Source organism: Pseudophryne corroboree, chromosome 3 (assembly GCF_028390025.1).
Source record: "Pseudophryne corroboree isolate aPseCor3 chromosome 3, aPseCor3.hap2, whole genome shotgun sequence".
In the NCBI taxonomy this organism is placed as follows: Eukaryota; Metazoa; Chordata; class Amphibia; order Anura; family Myobatrachidae; genus Pseudophryne; species Pseudophryne corroboree.
In genome coordinates, this window is record NC_086446.1 from 720,832,903 (window position 1) to 720,850,751 (window position 17,849).

The 17,849-nt window shown below is 45.1% G+C and overlaps 2 protein-coding genes across 3 annotated transcripts in view; one reads left to right on the forward strand and one right to left on the reverse strand.

The window, feature by feature from the left end:
- Positions 1-1,692, reverse strand: part of JAKMIP3 (Janus kinase and microtubule interacting protein 3) — a 377,626-nt gene extending 375,934 nt beyond the window's left edge. Inside the window, exon 1 of the mRNA XM_063962183.1 lies at positions 1,626-1,692. The gene's annotated coding sequence lies outside the window, so the exon portion shown is untranslated. The remainder of the gene's footprint in view (positions 1-1,625) is intronic.
- A 69-nt stretch (positions 1,693-1,761) lies between these two features.
- Positions 1,762-17,849, forward strand: part of BNIP3 (BCL2 interacting protein 3) — a 67,971-nt gene continuing 51,883 nt past the window's right edge. The window contains exon 1 of one of the 2 annotated variants that reach the window (XM_063962187.1): positions 1,762-1,883. In XM_063962187.1, coding sequence (XP_063818257.1) covers positions 1,850-1,883 — 34 coding nt within the window. In that variant the 5' untranslated portion in view covers positions 1,762-1,849. The remainder of the gene's footprint in view (positions 1,884-17,849) is intronic. The other variant, XM_063962188.1, reaches the window with a different exon arrangement.

Sequence of the window (17,849 nt, forward strand, 5' to 3'; positions counted from 1 at the left end):
TCAACCAAAACCCTCCCGAGGAGATCCGATCTGTGTCCCAGTTAGGCTCTTCCGACAGTTCAGAATTTGGATTTTTGGATTACAAAATGTACATGATTTTAACTGTTTTAGAATTTTTTTCCAATGATTATCGATTTTTATCAATTTTTAACCTAACCAAAACACTTGAGGGTGGTTTTGCCAAAATCAAAACATGATGATGAATTACTGTAGAACCAAAACCAAAACACGGGGGTCCGCGCACATCTCTAGTTACAACGGAAGGAATCTTAATATTTGCGGCCACCCCCAAAAAATGAGTGCTTCTTGGGGAAATCCCGCAAATATTATTTTGATAAATAGATAATTAAAATACAGGGGCTTTTTTCTTTATTAACTGTGCAGACTTTTGTGTTACTAGAGATAATATTTCACTTCCCTATTACAGATCCTTCCATGCAATGAGCCAGAGCAATAATCTCGTTAATCCCGATTTCTGACTCATACCCTGAGAATAGAGAGTGGCTATATCTGTGTTATATTTGGAAACACTGTAAAATATGAATCTGTCTATGTCCCGCAATGTTTTTATATCCTTGAAGTAACAGGCTGTGTGTAAGCAGCGCTGCAGTAGCTCAGTCACAGCTCAGTGACAAAGCTGTAAAAAGAAATATAGATTAATAAAAACTTTATAATGTAATAACTATAACTATAAAATGTAATAAGAAAATATATAGCAATAATAATAAATAGCAATAATATATAGTATCAATAATGTATAGAAACAATAAATAGTAATATATAATAAGACTAATATTAAATAGCAATAATAAGAATATATTTATAATGAACTATAATGATATATTTTGTACAGATTTATATATATATATATATATATATATATATAGATTTATATAGATATATACATTATAAAGTACTGCTAATACTATGCAGTAATAATATCCTATATAATATAAGGCTAACGTAGCTTCTATAGGGGAAATTCAAGTGTTTTGCGTGCTGGCTGCCACTAGATGGTGCCTGACGGAGCAATTCAAGTGTTGCTCCATTTGGGTGCGCACAGCCGCTGGCGCTGACGTTACTGTTCTGTTGTTCCGTCATTTTGATGAACTGGTAACTAGCAGAGCAATAATAGTGATATGTAGCAATTATGATAATAATAATAATAATACTACTTATAATAATATATACTGTAGTAATGATAATAATATTTGTCAATAACATAAGCTAATAAGACAATAATAATACTACTACTAATAACATATAATAATAATAATAATAATAATAAAATTAAAAAAATAATAATGATAGGCATATAGCAGAAAGAAAAAATAATAATAATGAGGATAATGTAATAATAATAATAATAATAATAACATAATAATAATAATAATAATAATAATAATAATAATAATAATAATAATAATAAAATAACATAATAATAATAATAATAACAACAACATAATAATAATAACATAATAATAATAATAATAATAATAATAATAATAAAATAACATAATAATAATACTAATAATAATAATAATAATAATAATAATAATAATAATATGACACTGCAGCCAGCAATCAGCTCTGGGCAGACAGACAACTAGAGCAGAAGTAGTTACCTCTCAGCTGGCCAATGGGAGCCCGCTGAGTGTCTTTACTGGAACGTTACCCTAGACCTAGACCCACTGTGGGTGGAATCTGCACCCGGCCAATCAGAGCCAGGCTACGTGTGCAACGTCACCGCTGGAGCTTACAGCAATAACAATAACAAGCCTGGCGGTGAGAGGACTGCTGCTGCAGCTGCTGTGTGTGTGTGAGTAGTCTGCAGAGCACAGAGAGCACCATGTCCCACAGTGCGCAGGATGAGCCCCTGCAGGGTAAGAGCACTCTGTTTCCTGACACATGTCTCCACTGTGCTGTCTTTCCATGTATTGTGCCTTATGTGCCAGCAGCTCCCCATGTATATGTCTCCCCCCAGCTACTGCTGTGCTTGCAGACACTGGCTTCCATAGCAGTGTAGTGAATGCTGTGCTGTGTGTGTGTGGTGGGTGGGAGGCAGTGGTATTTGCTTTCACATGTCTGCAGGGTAGATTTGCTTTTGCCAGTGGCTTGTTTACATGTGTGATCAGCGCAGACCCATGTGTGTGTTCCTAGCAGTCAGCAGACCTGCACTATCCCTGACATCAGCAGTCAGTGACGTGCTCTGTACTAGGTACAATTATGGCCAAAAGGGACCCTGGTGACTGGCTGCTGTAGCATTGTGACAATGAGCCAGAGGTTCTGTAATTGCTTCCAGCTGCTGGAGGTAAACAAGGAATGCGTCTTAGCCCTGCAGCCTATGCAGATTTGGGAAAGAATTCTTTCCATTTCTAGGAAATTCCTGTTTTGTATGTGATTAATATATGTATAGCTAATGAGCAATCCTTTACAAAGCCCGAAGAGGGCTCAAATGTTTCACCCCGTGGCCATGAGTAAAGTCAGGCTGGTTAATGTCAACATTATCCGGGTAACGGTGTTATTTAGGGGGGGATGTAGTAAGCAGTGATAAGTGTGGAGAAGTGAGCCAGTGGAGAAGTTGCTCATGGCAACCAATCAGCATTAAAGTAACATTTATAATTTGCATACTATAAAATTATATAGCGCAGCTTGTTGGTTGCCATGGGCAACTTCTCCACTGGCTCACTTCACTTTTATCACTGCTTAGTACATCTCCCCCTTAGACAGTAGTGGAACCATTGGATATTTGAAGCATTGAAGGTTCTAGAGACCGTTACTGTGATGGACCGTAGACTTTGACCAATAGGGGCTAGAATTTGGTTTCCTTAAAACCCCCCAAACTTCCATTGAGATAGTATGGGGTTAACATTTTAGCGGCACTCATCACAAAAGCATTTAATATTCTGTCCAAATAGCACCCCAAACCCTTGTCTCTTAGAGATCTGCGGAGAGGAGAATCACTTACAACATGTGTCTTCAACCTGTGGCCCTCCAGCTGCTGCCGAACTACACATCCCAGCATGCCCTTCCTCGGTTTTAGCATGCCTTAATAGCAAAACTGTGGCAGGGCATGCTGGGATGTGTAGTTCCACAGCAGCTGGAGGGCCACAGGTTGAAGACCCATGACTTACAAAATAATCCATATTATTTTTCACATTTTGAAGGTGGGGGGGTATTTATCAAAGATCAGAGATTGATAAAATTGTGCGAGATAAAGTACCGGCCAATCAGCTTCTGTCTTACATGTTCCGGGCTGTGTTTGAAAAATGACAGGCGCTAATTGGTTGGTACTTTTATCTCTCACAATTTATCTCTCTCCATGCTTTGATAAATACCCCACTCGATGGTATTGGTATTATCCATAACTTTTGCTGTATATAATTTATCACCTGAAGAAAAAAAATCACTCATAACGTGCTTTAATGTCTACATTCTCCACGAGAGTTGTGCCCCAAAGTATACATTAAATATATGCACGTTTCTGAATGTAGACATTAAATATATGCACGTTTCTGAATGTAGACATTAAATATATGCACGTTTCTGAATGTAGACATTAAATATATGCACGTTTCTGAATGTAGTTAGAAAACCTGATATCCTTTCCTCCCCGTTAATCGTGCGTGTAATTTGCCCAACGCTCGCCTCAGCCTTTTTTGTCTTCCAGCTGATGATAAAGTGAAATTATTGAAAGATAATGCTGAAAGAAGTGCAAGCTTTGCGTTTCACATGGATGAATGGCACATTTCAATTAGAAACTCCTCTATCAAACGCGTTGCTGTGCAGAACCTTGCCTAGAGATTGGCTTAAAAATAGATAATAAAACAAAATTGTCATTACAGTTGTGAGAGACAATTTCATGGTAGCTGTAATGTTGCAAGTGGCTGTTTGTAACAACATGTTTTCTATCTGTCTTTTTATCCCCAACGTTGAATGTCTAGAACATGCCTGCAAGTGTCTGTCTGACCATATGGGGACTTGTTAGCTAAACAGTGGAGGAGGCAGCTGTGTGAGAGATAAACAAATATGTATGTACTAAGCGCTGAGTCATGAGGCACAAAATCCAATGCTGCATAGCAATTCGTTAAGATTTAGTATGGGTACACAGCAGGACGATTTCGTCCTGGTAGCCCCAATTTCGATGCGTCGTGCGAGCGATTGGATGGGAATCATTGCAGAAATTTACCTTTTCTGCTAACGATTCGGATCCGATGCGCGTACCCGACGCTCGCACGTCGGATCGGAGATCTTGACTGCTGCAGTTAAGATCACCCGATCCGCTGCACGGTGAATACGTGCCACTGTGCATCGGATCTGCTTCCTGTGCACATTGGCAACGCATCGGGAAGCAGGGAGATGGCGGGGGGATTGGACCACGATCAGCTAGTGATTGTAGCCTGAGCTGCATCGCGATGGTGTGTAAGCACCCTAACAGTATATCAGTTAGATTGTAAGCTCTTGGGAGTGGAACTCTTCCTTTTCCAGTGGATTCCTGTTGTTATGCATCTTGCATGTTCTGTAGTACCCTGGAACAAATGTAGGGTCAGGGAGATGCGGTATGTCAGGAGACCGCCGGTCACAATACCCACTCCGGGATCCCAGCATCTGAATATACCATCGGTTGTCATGCCGACCAACAGGGACTATTCCCACCCGTGGGTGTCCACGACACCCATAGAGTGGGAATAGAACCTGTGGCTTCATTACGCTCGCCCCCCCGCCATGTAACACCCAGGATCCCACCGTCTGTATTGTGGCCGGCGGTCTCCTGACCGCCAGTCACACATACCCAACCTGGGTCATGCGCCCCCAGGCACAACATTAATAGCTGACGACCAATTTTTATTTTCATTATAGGATTATAAGACCTACCTTGGCAATAGCCAGTATGCTATAAAACATGCCATGACATTTAATTTTATTTATAATGATGTATACATATGTACTAAGTAGGACCTCTTACATAGGCTTATAAGATATGTGTGCCAATAGCCTGGGGCATTGCAGCACTCAGGGGCAGATGTATTAACCTGGAGAAGGCATAAGGAAGTGATAAACCAGTGATATGTGCAAGGTGATAAAGGCACCAGCCAATCAGATCCTAACTGTTAATTTACATATTGGAGCTGATTGGCTGGTGCCTTTATCACCTTGTACATATCACTGGTTTATCACTTCCTTATGCCTTCTCCAGGTAAATACATCTGCCCCTCAGACACTTATTTTATTACCATCACTGACAGCTGTTAGTAGTTTGTCTGCCTGAAACTTCCCAGTATCTGCTAAATATTTCTAACGTATTGTCAGAGCTGAAGGAGGGCTCACCGGCGACCTGTGCTGGCTCCGCCCCCAAACCAGTGACCTCACACAGGGGGTGGAGGGCAGAGAAAAAGTAGACCTCCGTACAGCTTTACCTACTATACAGGGTGCAATACCGAAGCCCCGCTACTGGTCGTAGTGTGACATTCCAGGCACCCTGCCAGCCAGCTACAGGGTCCGTGGTGTAATAATATATCAGTCCTTAGAGTATACTGGGGGACCAGGTCCCTGGGTGACGGCACCGCTCGCCCTGCATACTGTACCTTATGCCATCTTAAGTGGAACATGGATGGGTCATTGATCTCACTGATTCTGCAAACCGGTCAGAGAGATGCCCCTGATAATTGGGCAGGTACCTGGCAGGCCCACCTGCTGATTGGCCAGCCTCTAGGTTTGGAAACAAGCTGATTGGTCTATTAATTTTCCAGTGGCTAGAAAATATTGCCATGGCATATATTTGGCATGGTACGGCTTCTTGAATGGAGTGTGGATGGGTCGTGATCGGTCTGGGCATGTTCTACTCAAGTGAGGTACGCTATGGGCAAAACGTGTCCGGGCACTGGTCCTAGGCACGTGCCTCAGTTGCCTATTGGGAAATTCACCACTGGCGGTACACTTTGTATTTGGTCTATGCATTGCCTATTATGTTGTGTAGTGTGCTTAGTTTCTTAGTATAATTACTTTTATAGTTCCTGAATCTTCTCTGTGCGTGTTGGACCTCTACCTTTTATGAACTTCTTTCCATCTCTCCTCTCACTGCTGGAATGTCGATGAAAGTGTATTTGGTTATGGATTTGCATTTGATTGAATTAAGATATATAAACATGAACAGTGAAACATCTCATAAAGGCTCCATCCTGGGAAAAGTGGGGATTTTCCTGCTGGGACTGAGCATTCTGTCTTCGGGCAGTCATGGAACCTGTGGGCAGGCAGATGATAGTGGGAGTTGTTTCTAGCCTAGAATTTTGCCAACTGTTGCTAATGGCATATCGCAGACAAACACAATGACTGCATCTTTTCTTCCCCGGACGACTGCTTTCTGTTTTGTTTGTATGAGATGCAGACCACACGAGGGATTTGGTGTTGAAAGTGCATTCAAGCAACGGCTTTGCACATTGCATCACTCTTACACGTGTCTGGGTTAGTGTATTGTATCAAGCTGTTGTGCCATGCGTATCAGCCAGTGATGTGTTGATCGTCCACCTACCTCCCTGCTTCCTGTGTACCACTAGGCCCTCTGCTCTTCTCCATCGATACCATGTAGCTTGAAAAATTAATACCCTCCCTTGCATCTAAGGGGGGTGTTCAATTAGCGCTGAATTTTTCAAGAGTTGGAAAATATACACTTTTCGCCCGTTTTTAGGGTGAATTACAGTCGCCCTATTCAATGCCGGTTCCGATTTTTCGACTGGTTGAAAAGTCCAGCACTGTGGAAAACCCATGTGGCTTGGCGAATTTGCCGCTGATACATGTGTTTTGTCGAATTTGCAGGTGTTTTCGCCGGTTTTTGGGTCTGTTTTCGCCCATGCGACAGAAAAAAATAAAATAAAAGGTGTAGGCGAAAATGGATTAAAAAATAGGTGAAAACACCCGCTATTGAATACACAGGGTCGAATTAGTACTGAGTTTCCGACTGTCAAAAAATGTGTCACTAATTGAATACCCCCTAAGACACATATTATTCCCCAACTTGCAATGTCAAAATTAATATTTTCACATGCATTTAAAAGCTCTAATTCATGCACTATTTACCTTCCATATTGAATACTCCAATTTCTTATTATGGCTCTTTGTCTAAACAGATTCCTACAGTTTACTTTAAATGCAGTGTCTAGAGATCTGTGTCCCTCATCCGCAGAGCCGGCCTTAGGCATAGGCAAACTAGGCAAATGCCTAGGGCATTTGGTATGCTTAGGGGCACCAGCAGCTTCTGATGATTAAAATGACACGTGGCATGCCTGTATTCTATGTGTGACTGCGGCTGTACCTGAATACGAAATGCTACGTTGCAGTGTATTCCTGGAAATCACTGTAATGTAGCATTTCTTACGCAGTCGCACACAGAATATAGGCATGCTGCATATAATTTTAATCAGCAGAAGCTGCTTGTGCGTCCTATCCACATAGTAATGCAAATAAGATGCATTTTCATAAACAAAAGGTGCCCAACGTTAGCAGAGCTGCCAGCTGACTCATGCCAGGCATCTCCTGCAGAACTGGCGGCGGTGCTAGGGGGCACCATCCAAAATCTTGCCTAGGGCATCATATTGGTTAGGGCCGGCTCTGCCCATCCGCACCCATTACTTGCTTCTATTCCCTGTTACAGAACTTTTCTCAAGATGTACCCTCTCTAGACTTCCCTCCATCAAGCAAGCATTTTCCCCGTACTTAATCATCTTTCAGTAAGTGCCCTGAAAACCTACCTCTACATGCAAGCTCACCCAGTTCCCAACTTAGGAAATTCTGCCCCCTACACAGTTTGCACAAAAGTTAAATTTCTCTATCGTCCTAGTGGATGCTGGGGTTCCTGAAAGGACCATGGGGAATAGCGGCTCCGCAGGAGGCAGGGCACAAAAAGTAAAGCTTTAGGATCAGGTGGTGTGCACTGGCTCCTCCCCCTATGACCCTCCTCCAAGCCTCAGTTAGATTTTTGTGCCCGGCCGAGAAGGGTGCAATCTAGGTGGCTCTCCTAAAGAGCTGCTTAGAAAAGTTTAGCTTAGGTTTTTTATTTTACAGTGAGTCCTGCTGGCAACAGGATCACTGCAACGAGGGACTTAGGGGAGAAGAAGTGAACTCACCTGCGTGCAGGATGGATTGGCTTCTTTGGCTACTGGACATTAGCTCCAGAGGGACGATCACAGGTACAGCCTGGATGGTCACCGGAGCCTCGCCGCCGGCCCCCTTGCAGATGCTGAAAAGAGAAGAAGGTCCAGAATCGGCGGCAGAAGACTCCTCAGTCTTCTTAAGGTAGCGCACAGCACTGCAGCTGTGCGCCATTGCTCTCAGCACACTTCACACGGCAGTCACTGAGGGTGCAGGGCGCTGGGAGGGGGGCGCCCTGGGAGGCAATGTAAACCTATTTTTTGGCAAAAAATACCTCACATATAGCCTCCGGGGGCTATATGGAGATATTTAACCCCTGCCAGAATCCGTTGAAGAGCGGGAGACGAGCCCGCCGAAAAAGGGGCGGGGCCTATCTCCTCAGCACACAGCGCCATTTTCCCTCACAGAAAGGCTGGAGGGAAGGCTCCCAGGCTCTCCCCTGCACTGCACTGCACTACAGAAACAGGGTTAAAACAGAGAGGGGGGGCACTCATTTGGCGTTAGAAATATATAAAAAGATGCTATAAGGGAAAACACTTATATAAGGTTGTCCCTATATAATTATAGCGTTTTTTGGTGTGTGCTGGCAAACTCTCCCTCTGTCTCTCCAAAGGGCTAGTGGGTCCTGTCCTCTATCAGAGCATTCCCTGTGTGTGTGCTGTGTGTCGGTACGTGTGTGTCGACATGTATGAGGACGATGTTGGTGAGGAGGCGGAGCAATTGCCTGTAATGGTGATGTCACTCTCTAGGGAGTCGACACCGGAATGGATGGCTTATTTAGGGAATTACGTGATAATGTCAACACGCGCCAAGGTCGGTTGACGAAATGAGACGGCCGACAAACAATTAGTACCGGTCCAGACGTCTCAAAAACACCGTCAGGGGTTTTAAAACGCCCGTTTACCTTAGTCGGTCGACACAGACACAGACACGGACACTGAATCCAGTGTCGACGGTGAATAAACAAACGTATTCCTTATTAGGGCCACACGTTAAGGGCAATGAAGGAGGTGTTACATATTTCTGATACTACAAGTACCACAAAAGAGGGTATTATGTGGGATGTGAAAAAACTACCTGTACTTTTTCCTGAATCAGATAAATTAAATGAAGTGTGTGATGATGCGTGGGTTCCCCCCGATAGAAAATTATTGGCGGTATACCCTTTCCCGCCAGAAGTTAGGGCGCGTTGGGAAACACCCCTTAGGGTGGATAAGGCGCTCACACGCTTATCAAAACAAGTGGCGGTACCGTCTATAGATAGGGCCGTCCTCAAGGAGCCAGCTGACAGGAGGCTGGAAAATATCATATAAAAGTATATACACACATACTGGTGTTATACTGCGACCAGCGATCGCCTCAGCCTGGATGTGCAGAGCTGGGGTGGCTTGGTCGGATTCCCTGACTAAAAATATTGATACCCTTGACAGGGACAGTATTTTATTGACTATAGAGCATTTAAAGGATGCATTTCTATATATGCGAGATGCACAGAGGGATATTTGCACTCTGGCATCAAGAGTAAGTGCGATGTCCATATCTGCCAGAAGATGTTTATGGACACGACAGTGGTCAGGTGATGCAGATTCCAAACGGCACAAAGGTGTATTGCCGTATAAAGGAAGAGGAGTTATTTGGGGTCGGTCCATCGGACCTGGTGGCCACGGCAACTGCTGGAAAATCCACCGTTTTTACCCTAAGTCACATCTCTGCAGAAAAAGACACCGTCTTTTCAGCCTCAGTCCTTTCGTCCCTATAAGAGTCATATTTGCCCAGGGATAGAGGAAAGGGAAGAAGACTGCAGCAGGCAGCCCATTCCCAGGAACAGAAGCCTTCCACCGCTTCTGCCAAGCTCTCAGCATGACGCTGGGACCGTACTGGACCCCTGGATCCTACAAGTAGTATCCCAGGGGTACAGATTGGAATGTCGAAACGTTTCCCCCTCGCAGGCTCCTGAAGTCTGCTTTACCAAGGTATCCCTCCGACAAGGAGGCAGTATGGGAAAAAATTCACAAGCTGTATTCCCAGCAGGTGATAATCAAATTACCCCTCCTACAACAAGGAAAGGGGTATTATTCCACACTATATTGTGGTACTGAAGCCAGAAGGCTAGGTGAGACATATTCTAAATCTAAAAAAATTTGAACACTTACAAAGGTTCAAATCAAGATGGAGTCACTCAGAGCAGTGATAACGAACCAGGAAGAAGGGGACTATATAGTGTCCCGGGACATCAGGGATGCTTACCTCCATGTCCCAAATTTGCCCTTCTCACTAAGGGTACCTCAGGTTCGTGGTATAGAACTGTCACTGTCAGTTTCAGACGCTGCCGTTTGGATTGTCCACGGCACCCCGGGTCTTTACCAAGGTAATGGCCGAAATGATGATGATTCTTCTTCGAAGAAAAGGCGTCTTAATTACCCCTTACTTGGACGATCTCCTGATAAGGGCAAAGTCCAGGGAACAGTTGGAGGTCGGAGTAGCACTATCTCGGATACTGCTACAACAGCACGGATGGATTCTAAATATTCCAAAATCGCAGCTGATCCTGACGACACGTCTGCTGTGCCTAGGGATGATTCTGGACACAGTCCAGAAAAAGGTGTTTCTCCCGGATGAGAAAGCCAGGGAGTTATCCGAGCTAGTCAAGAACCTCCTAAAACCAGGAAAAGTGTCAGTGCATCATTGCACAAGGGTCCTGGTAAAAATGGTGGCTTCCTACGAAGCAATTCCATTCGGCAGATTTCACGCAAGAACTTTTCAGTGGGATCTGCTGGACAAATGGTCCGGATCGCATCTTCAGATGCATCAGCGGATAACCCTATATCCAAGGACAAGGGTGTCTCTCCTGTGGTGGTTACAGAGTGCTCATCTTCTAGAGGGCCGCAGATTCGGCATTCAGGATTGGATGCTGGTGACCACGGAGGCCAGCCCGAGAGGCTGGGGAGCAGTCACACAAGGAAAAAATTTCCAGGGAGTGTGATCAAGTCTGGAGACTTTTCTCCACATAAAAATACTGGAGCTAAGGGTAAATTTATAATGCTCTAAGCTTAGCAAGACCTCTGCTTCAAGGTCAGCCGGTATTGATCCAGTGGGAAAAACATCACGGCAGTCGCCCACGTAAACAGACAGGGCGGCACAAGAAGCAGGAGGGCAATGGCAAAAACTGCAAGGACTTTTCGCTGGGCGGAAAATCATGTGATAGCACTGTCAGCAGTGTTTCATTCCGGGAGTGGAAACTGGGAAGCAGACTTCCTCAGCAGGCACGACCTCCACCCGGGAGAGTGGAAACTTCATCGGGAAGTTTTTCCACATGATGGTGAACCGTTGGGAAATACCAAAGGTGGACATGATGGCGTCCCGTCTGAACAAAAAACGGGACAGGTATTGCGCCAGGTCAAGAGACCCTCAGGCAATAGCTGTGGACGTTCTGGTAACACCGTGGGTGTACCAGTCGGTGTATGTGTTCCCTCCTCTGCTTCTCATACCTAAGGTACTGAGAATTATAAGACGTAGAGGAGTAAGAACTATACTCATGGCTCCGGATTGGCCAAGAAGGACTTGGTACCCGGAACTTCAAGAGATGCTCACAGAGGACTTATGGCCTCTGCCGCTAAGAAGGGACTTGCTTCAGCAAGTACCATGTCTGTTCCAAGACTTACCGCAGCTGCGTTTGACGGCATGGCGGTGGAACGCCGGATCCTAAGGGAAAAAGGCATTCCGGAAGAGGTCATTCCTACCCTGGTCAAAGCCAGGAAGGAGGTGACCGCACAACATTATCACCACATGTGGCGAAAATATGTTGCGTGGTGTGAGGCCAGGAAGGCCCCACGAAGAAATTTCAACTCGGTCGATTCCTGCATTTCCTGCAAACAGGAGTGTCTATGGGCCTCAAATTGGGGCCCATTAAGGTTCAAATTTCGGCCCTGTCGATTTTCTTCCAGAAAGAATTGGCTTCAGTTCCTGAAGTCCAGAAGTTTGTCAAGGGAGTATTGCATATACAACCCCCTTTTGTGCCTCCAGTGGCACTGTGGGATCTCAACGTAGTTCTGGGATTCCTCAAATCACATTGGTTTAAAACCAGTCAAATCTGTGGATTTGAAGCATCTCACATGAAAAGTGACCATGCTCTTGGCCCTGGCCTGGGCCAGGCGAGTGTCAAATTGGTGGGTTTTTTCTCAAAAAAGCCCATATCTGTTTGTCCATTCGGACAGGGCAGAGCTGCGGACTCGTCCCCAGTTCTCTCCCTAAGGTGGTGTCAGTGTTTCACCTGAACCAGCTTATTGTGGTGCCTTGCGCCTACTAGGGACTTGGAGGACTCCAAGTTGCTGGATGTTGTCAGGGCCCTGAAAGTATAGGTTCCAGGACGGCTGGAGTCAGGAAAACTGACTTGCTGTTATCCTGTATGCACCCAACAAACTGGGTGCTCTTGCTTCTAAGCAGACTATTGCTAGTTGGATGTGTAATACAATTCAGCTTGCACATTCTGTGGCAGGCCTGCCACAGCCAAAATATGTAAATGCCCATTCCACAAGGAAGGTGGGCTCATCTTGGGCGGCTGCCCGAGGGGTCTCGGCTTTACAACTTTGCCGAGCGGCTATTTAGTCAGGGGCAAACACGTTTGTAAAATCCTACAAATTTGATACCCTGGCTAAGGAGGACCTGGAGTTCTCTCATTCGGTGCTGCAGAGTCATCCGCACTCTCCCGCCCGTTTGGGAGCTTTGGTATAATCCCCATGGTCCTTTCAGGAACCCCAGCATCCACTAGGACGATAGAGAAAATAAGAATTTACTTACCGATAATTCTATTTCTCGGAGTCCGTAGTGGATGCTGGGCGCCCATCCCAAGTGCGGATTATCTGCATTACTTGTACATAGTTACAAAAATCGGGTTATTATTGTTGTGAGCCATCTTTTCAGAGGCTCCGCTGTTATCATACTGTTAACTGGGTTCAGATCACAGGTTGTACAGTGTGATTGGTGTGGCTGGTATGAGTCTTACCCGGGATTCAAAATCCTTCCTTATTGTGTACGCTCGTCCGGGCACAGTATCCTAACTGAGGCTTGGAGGAGGGTCATAGGGGGAGGAGCCAGTACACACCACCTGATCCTAAAGCTTTACTTTTTGTGCCCTGTCTGCTGCGGAGCCGCTATTCCCCATGGTCCTTTCAGGAACCCCAGCATCCACTACGGACTCCGAGAAATAGAATTATCGGTAAGTAAATTCTTATTTTTCTCTCCTTCTAAATTACAACAATACTCTCATCCCCAAAACTAACATTGCCGGGATGGCTTGGTTATAGAGGTGGACGAAGTTGCGATGCTGCGCGCAAACAGCCGATGTTGTTAGTCTGTATGTGCGTCTGAGTTGCACAGTGCATGCGTCCCACTTGTTAGTGCTCTGTGACGCAGTACAGAATGGATGTAAAGTCGGTTGATTTTAGTAGGCAATGCAGGGAGGTGTCTAGGTTGGTGCAGGTGTGTTGGCCAAAAAAGCACAGCCACTCACAAAGTACGTCCTACTCAGATGGGGAAACTGCACCTGCCACAGGGCTGGTGCAAATTTTGATGGTGTAGCTGATGGTGCACCGACGGTGTAATGTTGGTCACACCATCACAGTTTGCACCAGCCCTATGGTAGGTGCATTTTCGCTATCTGAGTATGGCGTACTTTGTGAGTGGCTGTGCGGCTTTGGAAAAGCACAGTCTCAAGACCCTGCAAGGGCTGCCGACACCTGTGGCCAAGCCCCCTCCGTACTGTCATGGTAAGAATATACTATGCATGCCCGAATACGATCACGCCACCCTCCTTGCCCCCACCCTCACCCCACCCCACAAACGCACCTCTCGGCGGCCCTGGCTGCAAGTGGGATTCTCAGATTAGATTAAATTGGCCATGGCACTAGCCTCACTAAGCACTCTTTCCTATTGCAGTTTGGCAGGAAAAAACCATGGGGGTCATTCCGAGTTGTTCGCTCGTTATTTTTTTGTCGCAACGGAGCGATTAGTCGCTAATGCGCATGCGCAATGTCCGCAGTGCGACTGCGCCAAGTAAATTTGCTATGCAGTTAGGAATTTTACTCACGGCATTACGAGGTTTTTTCTTCGTTCTGGTGATCGTAATGTGATTGACAGGAAGTGGGTGTTTCTGGGCGGAAACAGGCCGTTTTATGGGAGTGTGTGAAAAAACGCTACCGTTTCTGGGAAAAACGCGGGAGTGGCTGGAGAAACGGAGGAGTGTCTGGGCGAACGCTGGGTGTGTTTGTGACGTCAAACCAGGAACGACAAGCACTGAACTGATCGCAGATGCCGAGTAAGTCTGGAGCTACTCAGAAACTGCTAAGAAGTGTCTATTCGCAATTCTGCTAATCTTTCGTTCGCAATTTTAATATGCTAAGATTCACTCCCAGTAGGCGGCGGCTTAGCGTGTGCAAAGCTGCTAAAAGCAGCTTGCGAGCGAACAACTCGGAATGACCCCCCATGAACTATATGGCACCTACCTCAAGGAATCAAAGTCCTGTTTACCTACTGTATGTACTGTACCGTCTTACCGCTTTGTTTTTATGTTCATACAGTTTTATTACTGTGTTGTTTTTTTACCCTCTAGGTTGTAAAGCACTGCAGAGAATGTGGTGTTATATAAATAAACATTAATAATAATACTGATGTAGCAAACACTAGTCCTTTTCAATAGTGTTTACACTGACAACATCACACATTTATAGATTTGCACTTCCTACGACTGCAGGCTTTCCTATATCTTACACAACAAGTAAAAACAAAAGCAACATTTCGAAACTCTTGATTTCCATAGAACACCATCACACGGATGATGACAGCAATTATTTTATATTGCAGCCACTGTGTTTCCTGCTTGCTGGCAGCATTAGAGCATGACGGAGTGTTAAGCCTTAGTAACTAGCGAGTCATAACCATGGGCAAAACGTAGACTTGTATTACCACCAGTCTCCAGGTCCTTGCCAATTAAAAATTCATTCCACCAATCAGGATCACAGCTGCCCAAAGTATTGAACTCGGTAAAAGTCCTCATTAGTTAACTCTCGAGTCACAATAAGCATATCACTGTCATTCTTACTCCTGTGAGTATAACAGCCGCCGACCGCGAGAACAACTGGCCGGCTAATAGAAGCATGGTATAGAATTTTGGCTGTATTCAGCGTTCTCTGTTGCATTGGGGACGTGGCACTTGGTAATCGTAGAGGCCTGAAAATCAAGACAATAGGCATAATTCCATATTGCTTCTAGGGTGGATTCAATGGCTAAATTACTGTTTTCCAAGCAGATGGCAATTGGGCTGGGGAAGGTAGAGTTGGGTGGAGTAGTGACATGCTGCATGTAGCCCTCTGCAAACATCAATGTCTTACATGTGATTGGTGACATATGGATACATGCTTAATGGCAGTAGAACACCCGCCCACTGTGCATTGCTTTGCAGGTCTCCAAACAGATCACGTTTTCCAAGTCACCTAGCAGGTGAACAGGTGTATGACCAACTGTCACAATTTGAAGATGCATCTTTAAAATATGACAGTTGGTAATAACACCTGTGCTCCTGGTAGGTGATCTGGAAAACATGAATTGTTTGGGGGACCGGGTTTGAGAACCACCGAGTAAGAACGCTCAGCGCTGCAGGCCAGCTGCCCCAGTACTTTTTTGTTTAATAAATTGGACTGACAATAAAAAATTTGAAGATTTGTCTTTTTGCTGAATTAACCCTGCAATCCCCGCTCCCTAACCCTGCTGATTCCTAACCCTATCCCCCCCCCCTCCTCCCTTCCTCCTTGCAGCCCAAACCTAACCCCCTTTCCAGCAGCCTTGTCCTAAACTACCCCCCCCCCCCCCCCACACCCCCCCCCCCCCCTACACACACACTTCTCCCCATCACTTTAACTAACCTTCCCACCTGCGGCTTACCTCTCTCGTGTGATCTTGGCTTTCGGGATTCCGGCGCCAGGATTGTGATTACTAGGTGGGATGCCGGCGTCGGCTTTCCGAGCAATGTCGGGATTCCGTCGATTTTGACTGCCGGATACCGGCCGTTGGGATCCTGACCGGATCCCCTTAATACAGCAGACATTCTCTTTTAGTTGAATTTAACTTATATTTGCATCCATGGCATCGACAAATCTATTCTGTCTAGAATATGTTGCCTAGCAGTGTCCTTTTAAATACCAGTTATGTACCATTGTCTTTTATAATTGTTGTTTACTTTTGTGGTGCGTTAAAGATCTTAGGAAACCATCTGTGCATACTTCTCACCCACATTTTGCTCTGTCCTTTTCTGTTACCGGCGACAGGAATGTAGCCGCCCCCCTTCCCCCATGTCTCGAAATAATTGTTACGGTTTTATTTGATCAGTCATTATTTATTAGAATTCTTATTTCACAGAATCACAGGGAAAACAAACATACAGACTAAATTCTCTCTAAATCCTAAAAGATAACAACAGGGAACAACAGTTAATATTTTTGCTCCCAAAATTCCGTTATTAATTAAAGACTTAATGTCACATTATAGTTACAATATAGTTGCTTTTTCTCATGTACTTTAGTACGTGGGGATAGTATAGCTCTGTAGGTAGTCCAGAATGTAACTACAGTATATATGAAAGTAAATATGCTAACAATCCTCTTCATATTGTTGATTACCTTGTTTACCACTTGCCAACTTTCTTTCCGCCCCTTTTGGGAGTGGAGTGTGGTGCAGCATAAGTGGGCGGTGAAGAGGGCGTGGTGGTGTGATTACATAATTGTGCCCCCACCCCTGCTATACAGTGCTGAGATTAGAGTCATTGTAAAGGGTGTGGCTACTATGACGTGATTCAGCGTGAATTACATAATTGGCCGGCCGGATAGCCGGCGTCGGGTGGATGAGGTCAGGCTGCGGGGAGACTTGAATGTTCTGTGCGGCTGGGAGCTCCTCCTGAGATTCAGGACCCTCCTGGCCTTTCTTAGAGACTAGGCAAATATGGTGTACCCGTATACAGCAGTACTTGAGATTAGAGATGAGCGGGTTCGGTTCCTCTGAATCCGAACCCGCCCGAACTTCAGGTTTTTTACACGGGTCCGAGCAGGCTCGGATCTTCCCGCCTTGCTCGGCTAACCCGAGCGCGCCCGAACGTCATCATCACGCTGTCGGATTCTCGCGAGGCTCGGATTCTATCGCGAGACTCGGATTCTATATAAGGAGCCGCGCGTCGCCGCCATTTTCACACGTGCATTGAGAGTCATAGGGAGAGGACGTGGCTGGCGTCCTCTCCGTTTAGAGAAGAGAGAGACACAGTATTTTGGGGAGCATTATTAGGAGGAGTACTACTATACTGTATACTACTATACTACTTGCTGAAGTGATCTTTATAGATTAGATAATAGATAGTGTGACTGTAAGTGTATTATCTGACTTGTGGGGGAGACACTGACAGTGGGGAGCAGTTAGAGTCTGAGAGCAGGACTCAGGAGTACATATAACGTACAGTGCACACTTTTGCTGCCAGAGTCAGTGCCACACTGCCATTGTTGTGACCACACTGACCACCAGTATAATAATATATTTTGTGATTGTCTGCTTAGGCCTCGGAGTACTAGTTGCAAGTTGCAACGTGACCTGAAGTGACCACCAGTTTAATAATCAATCACCACCAGTTTAATATATATATATATATATATATATATATAATTGTATAT